The sequence below is a fragment of the Pararge aegeria genome, chromosome 11 (assembly GCF_905163445.1).
Source record: "Pararge aegeria chromosome 11, ilParAegt1.1, whole genome shotgun sequence".
Taxonomy (NCBI): Eukaryota; Metazoa; Arthropoda; class Insecta; order Lepidoptera; family Nymphalidae; genus Pararge; species Pararge aegeria.
In genome coordinates, this window is record NC_053190.1 from 17,788,878 (window position 1) to 17,805,168 (window position 16,291).

General features: G+C 39.1%; 1 protein-coding gene across 1 annotated transcript in view; it reads left to right on the forward strand.

The window, feature by feature from the left end:
* Nucleotides 1–16,291, forward strand: part of LOC120627755 (dynein heavy chain 2, axonemal) — an 83,974-nt gene that overhangs the window by 41,864 nt on the left and 25,819 nt on the right. Inside the window, exons 38-56 of the mRNA XM_039895782.1 lie at nucleotides 657–875; nucleotides 1,822–2,065; nucleotides 2,590–2,726; nucleotides 3,341–3,496; nucleotides 3,990–4,192; nucleotides 4,763–4,948; nucleotides 5,669–5,833; nucleotides 6,795–6,907; nucleotides 7,071–7,216; nucleotides 8,192–8,375; nucleotides 9,310–9,428; nucleotides 11,320–11,426; nucleotides 12,377–12,538; nucleotides 13,010–13,158; nucleotides 13,478–13,593; nucleotides 14,055–14,207; nucleotides 14,305–14,444; nucleotides 14,743–14,884; nucleotides 15,701–15,882. Coding sequence (XP_039751716.1) covers nucleotides 657–875; nucleotides 1,822–2,065; nucleotides 2,590–2,726; nucleotides 3,341–3,496; nucleotides 3,990–4,192; nucleotides 4,763–4,948; nucleotides 5,669–5,833; nucleotides 6,795–6,907; nucleotides 7,071–7,216; nucleotides 8,192–8,375; nucleotides 9,310–9,428; nucleotides 11,320–11,426; nucleotides 12,377–12,538; nucleotides 13,010–13,158; nucleotides 13,478–13,593; nucleotides 14,055–14,207; nucleotides 14,305–14,444; nucleotides 14,743–14,884; nucleotides 15,701–15,882 — 3,023 coding nt within the window. The remainder of the gene's footprint in view (nucleotides 1–656; nucleotides 876–1,821; nucleotides 2,066–2,589; nucleotides 2,727–3,340; nucleotides 3,497–3,989; nucleotides 4,193–4,762; nucleotides 4,949–5,668; nucleotides 5,834–6,794; nucleotides 6,908–7,070; nucleotides 7,217–8,191; nucleotides 8,376–9,309; nucleotides 9,429–11,319; nucleotides 11,427–12,376; nucleotides 12,539–13,009; nucleotides 13,159–13,477; nucleotides 13,594–14,054; nucleotides 14,208–14,304; nucleotides 14,445–14,742; nucleotides 14,885–15,700; nucleotides 15,883–16,291) is intronic.

Genomic DNA, 16,291 nt, shown 5'->3' on the forward strand with positions numbered 1-16,291 from the left:
TCTCAGACATGCAGGTTTCCTCACGATGATTTCTTCCACTGTTGAAGCAAGTGATATTTTAATTGATTAAAACGCACATAACAGAAAAGTTAAAGGTGCGCTGGGTTTCGAACTCCCTCCGCTCGTGAAGTCGAAGTCGTAAGTCCTGCCCACTGGGCTATCACCGCTTACTAAAATTTATGCGAAAGTGTGTTTGTTTGTTCTTACTACACGCTCTAAGTAAGCAACCAATCAACTTGATTTTTGGCATAGAGTTAGTTCAAAGGACGAAGAGTGACATAGGCTTCTTTTTATCGCTGGAAAACCAACGCTTCCCACGGGATTTGTAAAAACCGTAATAAACGAGGACAATAGATTGTTATCAATGAAAACGGCAAATAAGCATGTCTGTTGTATGGGAGCCCCTTAATTTAATTTTAATTTGTATTTGTTGTTATAGCGGCAACAATAATACATCATCTGTGAAAAAAATTAAACTAACTAACACGGTTCATGAGAAACACGGACACGCGACGGACGGAAGGACAGCAGAGTTTTAGTAATAGGGTTTTAGTTCCCTTTAGGAACTCTAAAAACAGATCATTCCGTTCTTTCCTGTTTCTAAAGAAGTGTAAATCGATGTGGATTATTTATTTAAAAACGCATTTTAATATCAGATGGTGATCCTGGCCATGCGTGACATGAACGTTGCCCGTCTGACAGCAAAAGACGTGCCTCTATTCGACGGTATCATGAGGGACATATTCCCGGACGTGGACATCCCCACACTGGATTACGAGATGCTGGAGACCGCGATTACCGCTGAGATGAGAATCTTGTCGCTGCAGCCCACTAAAGCAGCTTTGCACAAAGTTATACAGACTTATGAGACCAAAGTAAGTAACTAATTATATTACTCTGGGCACTTGCTAGGAATAATCAATAAGTCAATATCATCATCGACGGCCGATTGGCCGAGTCCAAGGCCGTAAGATCGATACCCACTACTGGAAAATGTTTGTGTGATGAGCATGAATGTTTTTCAGTGTCTGGGTGTTTATATGTATATTCTAAGTATTTATGTGTATTATTCATAAAAATATTCGTCAGTCATCTTAGTACCCATAACACAAGCTACGCTTACTTTGGGGCTAGAGTGCGATGTGTGCGTTGTAAAAAAAAAAAATCATCATCAGGCTATTAAATGTCAAAATATTATGTAGAGTTCAGACCTTGCTGCTCTGCTTGATTACGGACTGGATCTTTTGGTGATAAAACCAGGAGTGACGGTTAAACATGCTCTCTGCAGAAAAGGTCCCATCCATGTTGCTTGGAAGCAACAGTATCTTTCATCTGCAGCCAAGAAATAAATTAATGCAAGTTGAAGTTTAAAGTTGATTTTGGAAAAGAACCCCTCCTGAGTCTTCGCTAGCTGGCTGGCTTCGGCCGCAACCTTTGGCAAAGTTATAACAAACAGACATAATTGACAATTCAAAATGCAAAAAAGGGTAACTTGTGACCCCCCCTTTTCCAATCGTTTTAGATCGCTCGTTACTCCAGTATCCTATTCAGAGATACAAGATACAAACACTGCTAAATCTATTTTAGGTATGGTAGATGTTAGATCTCCTTTACCTACACTAAATTACTACTACAACTATATTGTAGGATGGTTCCCAGGCCAATGGCGTTGAAAGAAATAGACTATGAACATGCAATCGTCCATTCTGGGACAGTCTGAAAGTCCAATTTACCTTTGGAAGCGTGGAAGATGCAGTCGACGGATATATGCAACTAGACCACAATAATCATAGTTAAAACAATAGTTTCCAAACATTCTAGAACTCTCGACACTCCAGTATCCTACTTGGAGATACAAACACCGCAAAATCAGTATCCTGGAAGATATTAGCCGCGACCCTCAGCCGACTACATCGCGAGAAAGTTCCCGGCTTTGAAAACGTCCAAACGTATCCTATGAATCCCAAGGCGTTGACCCTAGGAGAACTTTATGGGGAATACAATTTAGCTACGGGGGAGTGGAAGGATGGAGTGCTGTCTTCTATTATGAGGACTACTTGTCAAGGTTAGCTTTATAGGAACGTTAATTTTGCTTATTCGTTACATGTTTAAGGTATAGGTAATGATTGCGAACAGTGGCTTTGTACACCTGGGTGCTGTTTACTACTTCCCGAGTTTAAACGGTAACCTCTAGTATACATTTACACAAGCAATCCCCCTTTAGTCCAGGAGTGGACTGTTACAGGCTATTGATTTAATTAGTCTTTGATTGCAACGCGGGCATCAATGATGATTAACAGGATGTCGTAAGAAATAAACACAACACAACACCACTTTAAACCCTCCCAGATAACATTCAAGGAATCTCGAGGGCAGCAGACAAACTGACATCGTTTCTATATACTGAACTAAATATAGTTTAAATTAAACAATACTATAATTTATTTTTAATATTGGTCTGACCTTACTGATAATAGTTTACTTTGAACAAGCGAAAAGATTAACACAACTTTCGTGAAGCTTGTAATTACCATCATACGTTAGCAGGTCGTGTCGCGTTCTTATAATAAATGACCACAATTATTCTAGACGAGTCTCCCGACCAGAAGTGGATCATCTTTGACGGTCCGGTAGACGCGGTGTGGATAGAGAACCTTAACTCTGTAATGGACGACAACAAACTGCTCACTTTGGTCAACAGTGAAAGAATATCTATGCCCTCTCAGGTAAGTCAGTCAGGTCAGTTTTTTGGATGCGTATGTTTAACGCTTTGACTGCCCTTTCGCGGGGACCCAGTTTTATCCCCAGCAGGCACCTCTAACTTTTCGGAGTTATAAGTGTTTAATTTAAGCAATTAAATATCAATTGATTTGATAGTTAAGGAAAACATCGTGAGGAACCGGCATGCCTACAAGTTATCCATAGTGTTTTCAAGGGCAAGTCTACCAATCCCTAAACCATTCTCCTTCTGAGAGGAGACCCGTGCGCTGTAGTGGGCCGTTAATGAGTTGATGGTGATTAAAACGGAACGTTATTATTGCCGTCGGGGGCGTCTATTGGTACACGTAGGGTTTTACATGACATTTGAGGACGCAGCTAACGACTGGCACATATTGCCATGCTGAAAATTTTTAATTAACACTAAAGCGCATACTCTGACTCATCGCCTTTAATTTTCGAAGACGATCGCAATCAGCGTTAAAACGTTTTTTACGTGAGCGATTTAAAATCACAAAATACATTTGAGTCTCAATGATGTTGACAGCGATTCTGCGTCTGCTCTCCCAGCACTTTTTCTTGTCTTCCATCACTTTTACCACTTGCTCATTTTGTTGGTCAGGTGTCCTTGCTAATAGAAACCCTGGACTTGGCCGTGGCGTCGCCTGCCACTGTGTCCCGTAACGGCATAGTTTACAACGATTACAAAGACTGGGGCTGGTGGCCTTACGTCAACTCGTGGCTGGAGTCTATCACCGATATTGAGTACAGAGAAAGTGTAAGAGAGAATTTTGTATTTATTAACCTCTTCAATCAAGTATCTCTTATCAGATTCACCATAAGCAAAGGAAACAAAAATAAAAAGACAGTAGATTTTTTGTAGCCCAAGTTCGAGGGGGGCAAGAGGTAGTATTTTAACGTGAAACGGTATTTTGATTGGAGTACACTTTAACGTTACTGGTATATAAGGCTATAATAATGCTTTCTTCGTCCAATCGTCATTTAAAGTTATTTATAAGCTGTAGGGTGGACTGCTTTACAGTACCCAAAATGTATAATATAATGTCATCATTAGACTGCATCGGATACGCCTACGTCCAGTCACAAGGACTGGCAAGAATGAAGAAAATGCTAATAAGAAAAGCACATTAAGTTCTTCTCCCATTCATTTATTTATTTATTTATTTGTTTATTCCCATCTTACATTTAATGCAGTAACCGATTAAGTGAGTTCTTCAATTGGTGTCTAAAATGATTTTACAATTTTACAGCTAAGGCGTCACTTCTTCAATATCCTGACGCCAGTTTTAGAACTAAAACGCGTGCATCTAGTGGAAGGTCAGAGTGTCAGGGGTCAAGAACTGACGGGTGTAAGATCCATGTGTCGCCTCTTGGGTCTGTTGCCCGCGCCACTGCCGCCCATGCCTGACCAGGAGGATAATGAAGGCTTTTCCAAGATGCGTTTCCTTTTTGCGTAAGTGTTTACATTTTGGACCATCTATGGGGCGCGATTTGGCAATTTCAATATCAAGGTTGGGTTTTTAGACAAGATGAGGGGTAGTTTGTTAGACAATCTACGAAGATGCTCTTAGTATAAACTACGAAGATGTTCTTTAGGATGGATGATATAGTTTGCCAGATAAAGTTAACTCTATGTCTCCTCTTTATTCCACAACCATACATTGCGTATTTAAGCACACGGTAGATCTCATATTTGAGCATTCCTTAACTATCAACTTTATTTCCATTTGGGAGTGGTCAAAAGCAGATAAACTGTCAGTTAGTAATGATAAATACTGACTTGAATTGCAGGCAACAATGAAAATAAAACTTAATTTGCTATGCTCCGCGAAAAGCAGAAGAGTTTGTACGGTGTGTGTAATATATAAATTCATCTATCTCTTCTTCTAAATTATATTTTTGTAATCCACACTAAACGATGTTCCGCAATGTACTCTCTACGCATTTTTGAGCATGCTCAGAAGATTTTGACTTAACAATTAATAATTGTTAAGAGTTGTAGTTTCTGTGTATTGCTTTACAGTCTGATCTGGTCAGTTTGCGCCACTTTAGAGGAAGAGTCGCGACGTAAATTCGACAATTGGGTGCGAGAACACGAAGGCATATTTCCTCTCAAGGACACAGTGTATGACTACTACGTGGACGAACGTCTACGACAATTCAAGTCTTGGGAGGATAAATTACCGGACAATTGGAGATATAATCCTAAGTGAGGCTGTTTCTACTATTCTACGGTATTAAGTCAAACTCCAAAGTACACATAGAAAAGATAGATAAGCTTTTTTGTCAGTTTGGTATTATTGTAACACATAGTTATGCTATCTTATAAGAAAGTTATTGCAAAGAGTCACGACGTAGATTCGACATTTAGTTGCGGAGAAACGAGGCATTTTTCTTCTCAAGGACACAGTGTATGATCGTCTGAGACAGTTCAAGTCCTGGGAGGCGACGTTGCAAAAGAATTTGTGATATAATCCAAAGTAAGAATGTTTCTGATTTTATTACATTAATTTCGTGCTTTTCTGCGGTAAGGGAATCTCCAAATTAGATAGAGATTAGAGAGATAAGCTTTTTTGTCATTATGGTGTTATTGTAACGTATAACAAATCTACCCTTAAAGAAAGTTATTGCTCTGATCTCTGTAATGTCAAACAAGCAAGTTGGGTTTAGATCTTGAATAGTCCGTTTATTCACGAATAGTATTAATTGACAGATAACCCACCTGATGGTAACTGGAAAATCATCAGAGCAACATTTTGCATAGCATGCCACGAACACTTCCTGCAGCGTACTGCCCTGTGTCCATCAACCTGAGACGTAGGTGTTAAGACTCGTGTGCCTGAGAATACATCGTTCCTTATTGCTACTAAACTGCAGTACAATCTTCGTAAGTATATTTTTGCCAGATAATGGGAATTTATTATTACAGTTTAGGTTTCCACACTATCCTGGTCCCTACGGTGGAGTTTATCCGCGTGCAAATGGTCGCGCTAGAGGCGGTCCGCGCAGGCCACGGAATACTGGTCGGCGGTTCCACGGGTACAGGGAAGACATTTCTACTTCAGGGTACCCTAGCCAGCCTTGATCCTGAGAGGTATAACTTTGATTAGAAAAGTACTAGACTGTCTGTATTTTTAATGTTTGTTCATGGATTTCTTCGTCAATTTAAGACCGATTTTGAGTAATCTTTTACTGCTTGAAACGATGTACTCTTGAGGTGGACACTAAGGCTGGATTGGAAGAGAGAATCGTCAAATCTTATAGCTGTTTTTTTAAACCCCCTCAATTTAAATGAAATTTCTGAATGATTTTGGTACTTAAAGCAGAGGTTGATGAATTCGGATGAAATTTATTCATGATTATGTCAACTCTGGGATACCGGAATGGGGCATCCAACAGTGACGTCATTATTTGGTTAATTGACCGTAATGCATATCATTTCTGTGTTTTTAAAAATTACTTATTAATGTATTTCTTAGTTGGATTCTTTAACTGTTCCGTGTGTCACCAACACACAGTGACGGCAGAACAGAATACAGTCGTCACCATCCCTCTTCTTCCCGCAGGTGTCGTACGAGGCGACTAAGGGAGCAAAATGAAAACTGGGCAGTTGCGTCACCTCTGCTCCTACTACCATCTACTTCGATCTACCCAGCGTGGTTGTTTTGGACAAACCCTCCCGTTAAGCGGCGTTTAGTCCAGCAGTGGACTGTTATGGGTTAACGATGATGATGGTTAATGTCTTACCACAGAATTAAGGACATACCTACAGAACCCTCATTCAGCCATTATTGCATGCAGTGCATTGTGTCCAAAAACAATGAAAATGCCCCGAACACGTCTCACTACACTTCCATGGAATGTTGGCTCCCTCTTCCCATTATCCCAATTTTATGATAAACGTTTGAACCCTACGACTGACTGACTGACTGCTAAATGGAGTGAAGTGAGTTACCGCCTGTTCAAGAAACACTAGTTGTGTACACGGTTTCCTTCGGATTCTGCGTGTCTGCTTTATCGGTACAGTCACAAGGTTTTTTGTTTTATCATTTTAGGTACAGCACTCAAGTAATAAACATGTCCGCTCAGACAACGGCAGCTAATGTCCAGGATATAATCGAGGCGAGACTTGAGAAGAGGACTAAAGGAAACTATGTGCCTGCTGGAGGTTAATGAATTCTGATTCTTTCCCTTTAGGACATATTCCACAGGACGTGGCCGAGCTTTTTGTGACAGATTGGGCGCAGCCTTTTTTTTCAATATATTAATTTTACAATTTTTTTGATCGTAATAAGTGAGAGACTTGATGTCATTATTGTATCGTTGTCCAGGCAAAAGGATGATAGCGTTCATGGACGATATCAACATGCCCGTGCGCGATGAATACGGTTCGCAGCCACCGCTGGAGTTGGTGCGGCTCTGGTACGACTACGGGTACTGGTTCGATCGCCAAAAACAGTGGCGGAAGAATGTTAAGGTTTGTAACGGTTATGTTATGAAAATTAAGCTTAATTTACATAATATATCATGGAATTCCGCAAAGTATCGCCTGCTTCTATCCAATAACGATTACGTTTCGATTACTCGCCGTGAAGCCCGTGTCTTGAAGTTTTTCTTGGTGGTTTGGCTACAGATTTTGAAGAAACACTTTAGTAGGCAGTTCCAGAATCCACGATCGTAGGCCGCTTCCAGTAGCTCCAAGTGACTCGCTTGACGTCGTCTGTCCACCTCGTTGGAGGTCGACCTACGCTGCGTTTAACGGTGCAAGGTCGTGATTCTAGCACCCTGGAACCCCAACGTCCATCGGTTCTCCGAGCTATGCAACTTTACCTATTGCCACTTCAGCTTCGCGACTCGTTGAGCTATATCGTTAACTCTAGTTCTTTAACGAATTTCCTCATTTCTTACAATATGATCACGCGGGTGGTCAATATATACTTAGAACTCTGTATATAGGTCCTTGGAAACGTCCTCATTATTCGACGTTCGTCATTTCCCCTTCCAATGTTAAAGGATATTAAAGGAAAGTTACAAATATTTTGTTTCTAAAAGTTATTTAAAAAAAACGTGTGCACAGTAATTACTACAAAATGATCGATTTTAACACTACAAACTATAATAAAAGATAAAAAAAAAGTTAAGCAAAGGTCATATTACACCGCTGTTGCTCTCGGCTTCGTTGGCGTTTGTTTGGTTTTACATAAATTATTCAGGAACTGTACAATTTAATAAAAAGTAGCTTATGTACTAATCCAGGGTGCAGTCTAACTTCATTCTAAATTACAGTCAAAACATCCATCCACCTACCCATCCATCCACCCATTCATCCCTCCAATTTATCCGTTCATCCATCCATATAAACTTTCGCATATATAATACAAGTGCACTATCGGACTAGCGGATAGCGGATTGGTATAGTTAAACTAGCTCTTCAACTATTGGTGTTGTAAAGGACATGGTGCTGTGCGGAGCGGCGGGTCCTCCAGGTGGGGCACGGTCACCTCTACCGCCTCGCCTTCTGTCCTGTTTCCACGCCTTCTTCCTGCCGCCGCCGACGCAACAGCAACTCGTGAAGATCTTCGGCACAATGCTGTCGCAGCACTTGCAGGATTTTGATGAGGAGACCAAAACTGTTGGTCAGAATTTCCCAATTAAATAAATGTTAATAAATAAATATACTACGACAATACACACATTGCCATCTAGCCCCAAAGTAAGCGTAGCTTGTAGTATGGGTACTAAGATAGCTGATGAATATGTTTAGGAACTCTATAGGGTCCCACTACAGGTTATCTCGCGACAGGCTTGCGACAGTCCTAAATCTTGCAATCAATACTGTCAAACGTCACTTTTGTTTAAATATTGTATAGAAATGTGACGTTTGACAGCAGTGCTTGCAAGATTTACGCCTGTCGCGAGATGCGTTATCACACTGTAGGTCTCCTCCCACAATGAGCAGGGGTTAAGGCCGTAGTCCTACACGCTGGCCCAATGCGGATAGGTGCTGCATACACATAAATAGTAATACATTATTATCTATACCAAGCGGTGATAGCCCAGTGGTTAGGGCTTTAGTTTCCCTTTTGGGATTACCGAGTTTGATCCCCATCACGCATCACTTTTTATAAGGATATTTACATACATATATATAAATATATAAAATGTTTTAACTATAAATATGTAGTATTACTACCATGTTAGCAATATTGCACTATCCAGCTTTATGTAATATGTTTCTTCAACCAAAGGTTGTCTCGAGGAGTTCGCTTTAAGCGATAAGGCCAGGCCGCCTTTGCGTATATGTTTTGTATTATCGTTCGTTTTTTTAACGTAGCTTTATATTTATATGTGCAACAAAGACTTCTTCTTCTTCTCTAACTTTTCAGAGTAATGTGCGTTTTTTAATTTATCATCATCACCTGGGACGTAATTAGATTAGCCTCATGTGTACACAGATCCTTTCATACCGGAATACAGTCATGCCGCTTAGCGGCAGAGATAAATATTGTGAGTAACAGTCAAATATTGCTATACAAAACAGTAATTTAAAGTTAATCGTTTCATTAACAGGTAAAATAGTTCTCCAGGCAACTATCGACATGTTCAACAATATAGTGGCGAAGTTATTGCCGACACCCAGCAAAATGCACTACCTGTTCAACTTGAGGGACATTTCCAAAATATTCCAGGTGAATTCCAACATCATCATACTACCTTATAACGATTATTTCGTATTAAGTTTCGTAGCTTAAGAAATGGTCATAAATTAGTGTCATCTGCATATCGTCTGCGTAAAGTACAGAGGTCATTTGTGGGATTGAGTATACGCTTTTATAATATGATTCCTAAGGTGATTTTAGACCTGCCAATGCACAAGTTTAAAGAATTTGTTAAAACACATTTATTACAGCGAGGTTACTATACAATTGATAAATTTTTTAATGACAAGGTTGCTTGGTAGCATCCGGCTCCGCTTTCAGCTCTCACAAGATAGAAAAATGAATGTTAAAATGTAAAATGTAAATTGTTGATGTTGTAAAAGAGCAACTGCTGAGTTTCTTGCCGGCTTCTTCTCGGTAGAATCTGCCTTCCGAACCGGTGTATAATCACTACACACAGACAGACTTGACGTTTCAAAAATGCTTATATTAGGCCTACTTGAAATAAATGAATTTTGAATTTGAAGTTGTTTACACTAAACCCTGGCATCGCTTAGGCGATGTCTATTGAAAAAAAACGTTTCACAAACTCTTATGTGATAACTATTGGTAAACGGTTGATATATGGCTTAGGAATCTTCTTAGATTTAGCGTTACTTATTTAGGAATTGCATTGTTCGTCGTTACTGAAAACGGGTTTAGTGCTAAATGGGGTTTTAATGAACTTAAACTATTAATTATATTATATGTACTGAAGAAAAAATTTATTTGAAATAAATAAATAAATAGGTATACCACGACAACACACACGTCGCCGTCTAGCCCCAATGTAAGTGTAGCTTGTGTTATGATTACTGAGTTGAATGATGACATTTTAATGAAAAATATGCTATGAATATTAAGTTTAATTTGCTATACTCCGCGAACAGCAGCAGAATCTGTATGGTGTAATTTATATTTACTTCAATCCGTATACTCCACACCAAACAGATCCTCGGCAATGTACCCTCTACGCACGTTTCGCTCCGAAACCGGAGCATCCTCAGGAGATCTTGACTTTACAATTAATAATTGTTAAGGATAGCAAAGTAACGCCTGCTTCTATCCAATATTTGAAAAATATGCATAAATACTTATAATATACATATATACACCCAGCCGTTTTCCAGTTGTGGTAATCAGACCCACGTCCTTGGACTCAGTAAGTAGGGTCACTGCCCACTCCGCCAATCGGCCGACACATACTACTTTTGACCTGACTATATATCTGACTAAAAGGTTGTCGCTTTACACAGTTTAGTAAAATTAAAAGAAGAAATTCCCAATCCCAGTGGACTTCGGATTCACTTTCGGAGGGCCAAATTCGAATCCCAGCACGAACCCCTTAACTTTTCTAAGTTATGTGCGTTTTAAGCAATTACAATATCACTTGCTACAACGGCGAAGGAAATCGTTGTGAGGATACTTGCATGCCTGAGAGTTCTCTGTAGTGTTCTCAAAGGTGTGTGGAGTCCACCGCACTAGCGTGGTAATATGATGATGACTGTTATTTCCTCCAAGGTCTAGATAAGAACACTTTAGTAAAAATATTAAATGTGAAATTGTGATGAACTAAACAATAAAAATAAACAAATAAACTACTAGTAGCTCCCTACAAAAGACCTATGTCCAGCTGTGGACGTCTATCGGTTGATGTGATGAGCTTGTGTTATGGGTATTAAGACGACTGATGAATATTTTTATGAATAATATTACTTATTTTAAAGAGATAAACACCCAGACACTGAAGAACATTCAAGTTCATAACACAAACTATTTCCCGTTGTGGAAATCGAACCCACGGCCTTGGACTCAGACAGCAGGGCATCAGGGGCAGTGCAAACACCATTTATCAACTGACTCCATTTATTTTATATTTCAGGGTCTTTTGAGGAGTAATAAAGACTATCAAAACACTAAGCCCCGTTTCCTTAGACTCTGGGTTCATGAGTGCTTCAGAGTGTTTAGCGATCGCCTCACTGAGGAAAAGTAAGCTGTGAATAAAATCACCCGAATTTCGACTATGAATGGTAGATTTAGTACGCCAACAAGCTAGATAAGTTAGTAAGTCAGGAAAGCAAGCTGGCCCCCCATTACACACTTGGCCAGCGTGGTGTATTACGGTTTATTCTGAGAGCGGACCCGCGCTCTGTAATGGGCCGGTAATAATAAATATATAATAAATAAATATATAAATAAATATACTACGACAATACACACATCGCCATCTAGCCCCAAAGTAAGCGTAGCTTGTGTTATGGGTACTGAGATAGCTGATTAATATATTTTTTTATGAATATACGAGTAATACACATTATGTTAGTGTTTCTCGAATAGCTAGTATTTTACCACTAATATCCGACTACAATGTATAAGTTTTATATATATTATCCTAGCTGTTGCCCGCGACTTCGTCTGCGTTTGATTTTGTTTTTTGATGTGGCATTCAATTTAGATGTAGTTCTGTCCTCTATCTCCAACCACATTCATCAGATCTACATAAAGTTTGGGCAAAATTAAACACATATTATAACCTCTATAGTACAAAAATAATTATTTAAATCAGTTATAATTTGTCGGAGTTATGGTGTAAAATCGTCAAACACTTTAATCCACTCTCCCAAAGGAACCGAGCACAATATCGGGATATGTGTACAAAGTTTCATGAGGATCGGCCAAGTAGTTTTTGCGTGAAAGCGTAACAAACAAACTTAGATTGACATTTATAATATTAGTAGGGATTAGTAGGGATAAGCTTGTCCTATAAGCCCTTCGTACTACAAATATCGCCATCATTTCAATACCGTGTGCACATTTCTTTTGTAATGTACGCATCAGAAGTGCCATCTACGAGCCGTCTTGAATAAAGATGTTTTTGACTTTGACTTTGAAATTGTTTGAAATGATGATGATGAAAGATTTTATATGTGATATTTCAGAGATCGCGATTGGTTCATGAATCACATAACTGAAATGCTGGGGAAGCACTTTGAACTGACCTTCCACGCCCTCTGTCCCTCAAAGAGTCCACCATTGTTTGGACACTTCCTCAACCCTTTTGAGGTGTATGACGATTTGAACGACCCTGCTGCACTAAGGAAGTATGTATTGTCATGTTCAGATTCATCCGTTGAATTTTCTATTTGAGTCAACAGAATCTAGGAGGTTAATACCCAAATAAAAAGTCTTGTTTTGTCAATTTAAAGATTTGTTTTTATTAACGACCAGCGGTCCCTCGCGACTTCGTCCGCGTATATGTCAATCTTAAAAGATAGGCACATGCTGTCGTTGACTTTTTTTTAAACCTTTAAAACAACTTTCTCTTTTTTAGGTAGGACGTGTTCCTTGCATGCCCTGCGAACTGTTGCTCTGTTTATAGGCAATGGTTTTCCAATAATTAAAAAAAAATCTTAAAAAATAATTGGGTCTAAAGACTCACTAGCTAAACCCGTTCAAAATAGAAAGTAAATCTGACCTCTTATTTTTTTTGTTGCAACAATCAGTAGAATTTTCTTTTACTGTTATCATTATATAACCCTGAAAAGCCTAAAGAGGAATTTCATCTGCATTAGGTACATTGCCAATCAAATGGAAGAATACAACAGCTGTCCAGGCGTGGTGAAAATGGATTTGGTGTTGTTCAAGGACGCGATTGAGCACATCTGTCGTATCGTACGCGTTATATCGCAGCCGCGTGGGCATATGCTGTGTGTTGGCATTGGTAAGTGTTTGCTTTTTATCACCGACATCATCATATATTCATCATGATCACCTTCATCATCATCGTCACAGTTCCACACCGAAAAAAAAGTCGTGCAAAGAATATTCCTGAAATATTAGACCTTAAATAAGTGGTGGTGGACCTGAAATATTAGACCTGTAAAAAGGGGTAGACCTGTAGAAAGGGCGTTCGTCGCGGCTGAATCAGGGTTTGAGAGCGAAGCAAAAGATCTACCATGTAATCACGAGGTACACTTTACGGGCTCAGCTACCGTTCAGTAACTTGACGGAAAGAAAAATGATGTTTGATATTAATTCAGGGGGCTCTGGAAGGCAAAGTTTGACGCGAGTGGCTTCGTACATCTGCGAATGCAACTCTTACCAAATAGTGGTCACGAAGACATACGGCATCAAGGACTTTCGAGAAGACCTTAAGGTTGAACTTTCTTTTACTCTTGTAGTTTTTCTTAGACTAAAATAACCCTTTTTTTAAACGTGCGCGGAATTATTCAAATTAAAAACAACCGAAAAAATAATTTGCAAAATATCACATTTACGGACTGTCTCAGAACTTTAACTTGACCAAAAAACCTCTCCACATAATCGTCTAGTTTAAATTCGGAACATAAACCGCGACATCAATGTTGTATGAAAACCGATTTTTGTTGTTTACGTTTTAGTTTGTCTAGTTTACTTACAACTCCCGGTCTTCGAAGGAATTTTATTTATTTGATTGGTTAGCAACTTGAGGAAAGCACTTTATATGCGGCTTCGACTGTAATATACATATATCATGGTGAGTGACATTATATACTCTAGACGATGCGATCTTAAGTATCGGCCATTCCTTAAACTGTGAAGTTATTGATGTCTTATATTCCAACCCTTTTGTTCAAGACATTGTATACAAGCTGCGGCGTGGACACGAAGAAGACAACATTCATCTTCTGCGATACACAAATAGTGGAAGAGACGTTCACGGAAATTGTCAACAACTTGCTCAGTAGTGGGGAGATTACCAATTTGTACAAGCCTGATGAATTTGAAGATGTGAGTTTTTCGACTTCAATCGAGAACATCGCTTTAATTACCTCGCCTCTTTTATTAATCCCTGATATAATTATATCAAAACCCTTCCATTCTGCAGATAAAATCAGCACTCGAGAAGCCAATGAAGGCGGCAAATCTGATGCAAACCAACGAGATGGTGTATCTTTTTCTGGTTGAACGAGTGCGGGCTAATATGCATATCGTTTTATGCTTCAGCCCGATTGGTGACGATTTCAGGTATTTTATTTTACATAAGCACACTAGCCTTTAAGTTGGAGAGCTTTTGAAGTCTTGGACAAATCTTCTGTTTTAAATGTTACATTTTATAATGCCTACACACTCATAATCTCATTTCACTCATGTTTCTCATTCTTCAGGTTTGATATTTACCATATATATTCTTTTATTTCTTGTGGCTTGTGGATTATATGCGCTTCGAGGCTCTTAGAATCTTAGGGGTTGTTTACCTTCAGAGAGTTTTAGATTAAGTCTTGTAAGCCTTATAAAAACAGTATATTTTCTGTATTATCTTTAGGAATCGAATACGCCAGTACCCAGCTCTGATCAACGCTACAACTACAAATTGGTTCTTGGAGTGGCCGAGGGAAGCTTTGCTCGAGGTCGCCTACAAGTTCCTTGAGGGTGTTGAACTACTTGCTTCTATTACTGGACCCAGAGTAAGTTATAATGTAGCAGTTCTTCTCTTCTTCGTCGTTTTCTCCATTACTGAAGGTCGTGTCCGATTTGTGATTCAAGTTCCTTTGTTGCGTTTCATTACAGCCTTCCGTCTTGTTCTATCGTCGGCCTTTTTGATAGCTACTGTAACAGGGAGGCATGTGAATGACTTTACCTGGTTAGACCAGCGACGAGATGATCGGCCGCGTGGTTTTTTCCCTCCACCTTACCTACCAATATTAGCCTATCCAGGTTAATGGGCAGGCGTCGAGCGATGTGACCAAAGTAGCTAAGAATATTCTTGTAGCATAATGTGGAGAGCTCGGTGTTGATACGTCGATGCTCCAGGATATTTGTTCTCTTAGCGGTCAATATACGTAGAATTCATCTTTTTTATGTCGTCGTTAACAGTTTGTATCTTGGTTGCTTTTTCGCTTTGTTAGTAGTTAGAAGCGATATGCATGATGCGATATATAGTACATCAGCGCTATAGCAGTCAATCACTACTACAGGATAAAGCTGCGGAGTTTGGGATCAAATATCACCGCAGATATGTCTACATAGCTTGTTTGTTTTTTATTTTAATTTAAATTGGTTATTATTATTTAACTGTTTATTCTTTTTTGTAGTTAGAACGTTTTCTTAGTTTAACTAGTTTTAGTATTTTTGTAATGTTAGTGTTTAAATTTCACAAAAATAACATTTTATTATTACTATATGAAGGTTTGTCATTCACGCAGCAAATAGACAACTACTTAAAGTGATAACATCTATAACTAGGAAATGAGGAATATATCTCCTTAATATTTTACCTACAGGTCCGCAGAAAGGAATCTCTGGTAGAGAGTCGCGAGGACATCATGAGAGCATCAGTAGCGTCAATAATGTCTCTGATCCACTCGTCGGTAGGCCAGTACTCTGCCAAGATGTGGCGAGAGATGCGCAGGACAAACTACGTGACGCCCACCAACTATCTGGAACTCGTATCTGGATATAAAGAGTTAGTTTAATATCAGTTAAGGTAATTCACGACACGCTTAAGACGGGTTTAGACGATTCTACTTCCATCGTGTTAAGTCCAAATCTTAGTATTTAGATCATCGCTGAAACAACGTTACAAGTAAATATAACATTGTTTCTGCGTGTTGAAAATATCATCATTGTAGTGCTCAAATGGCTGGAGCACTGATAAATGATAGATGACGGATGATATAAGTATGATCTCTTCCTCTCTTTGTGTGATTATGATCATCGTAGGGTTCATTATGGAACTGTTTTAAGGTATTTATATTTGTAGTTTTTTTTTACTTAAGTATTGGGTTTGTTGGACAAAATAAAGTAGGTTCCAAGGTCCTGGAGTAATTAGTATTTGATTCGTAACGTCTATCGACCCCGCTGAACGTTGTGCT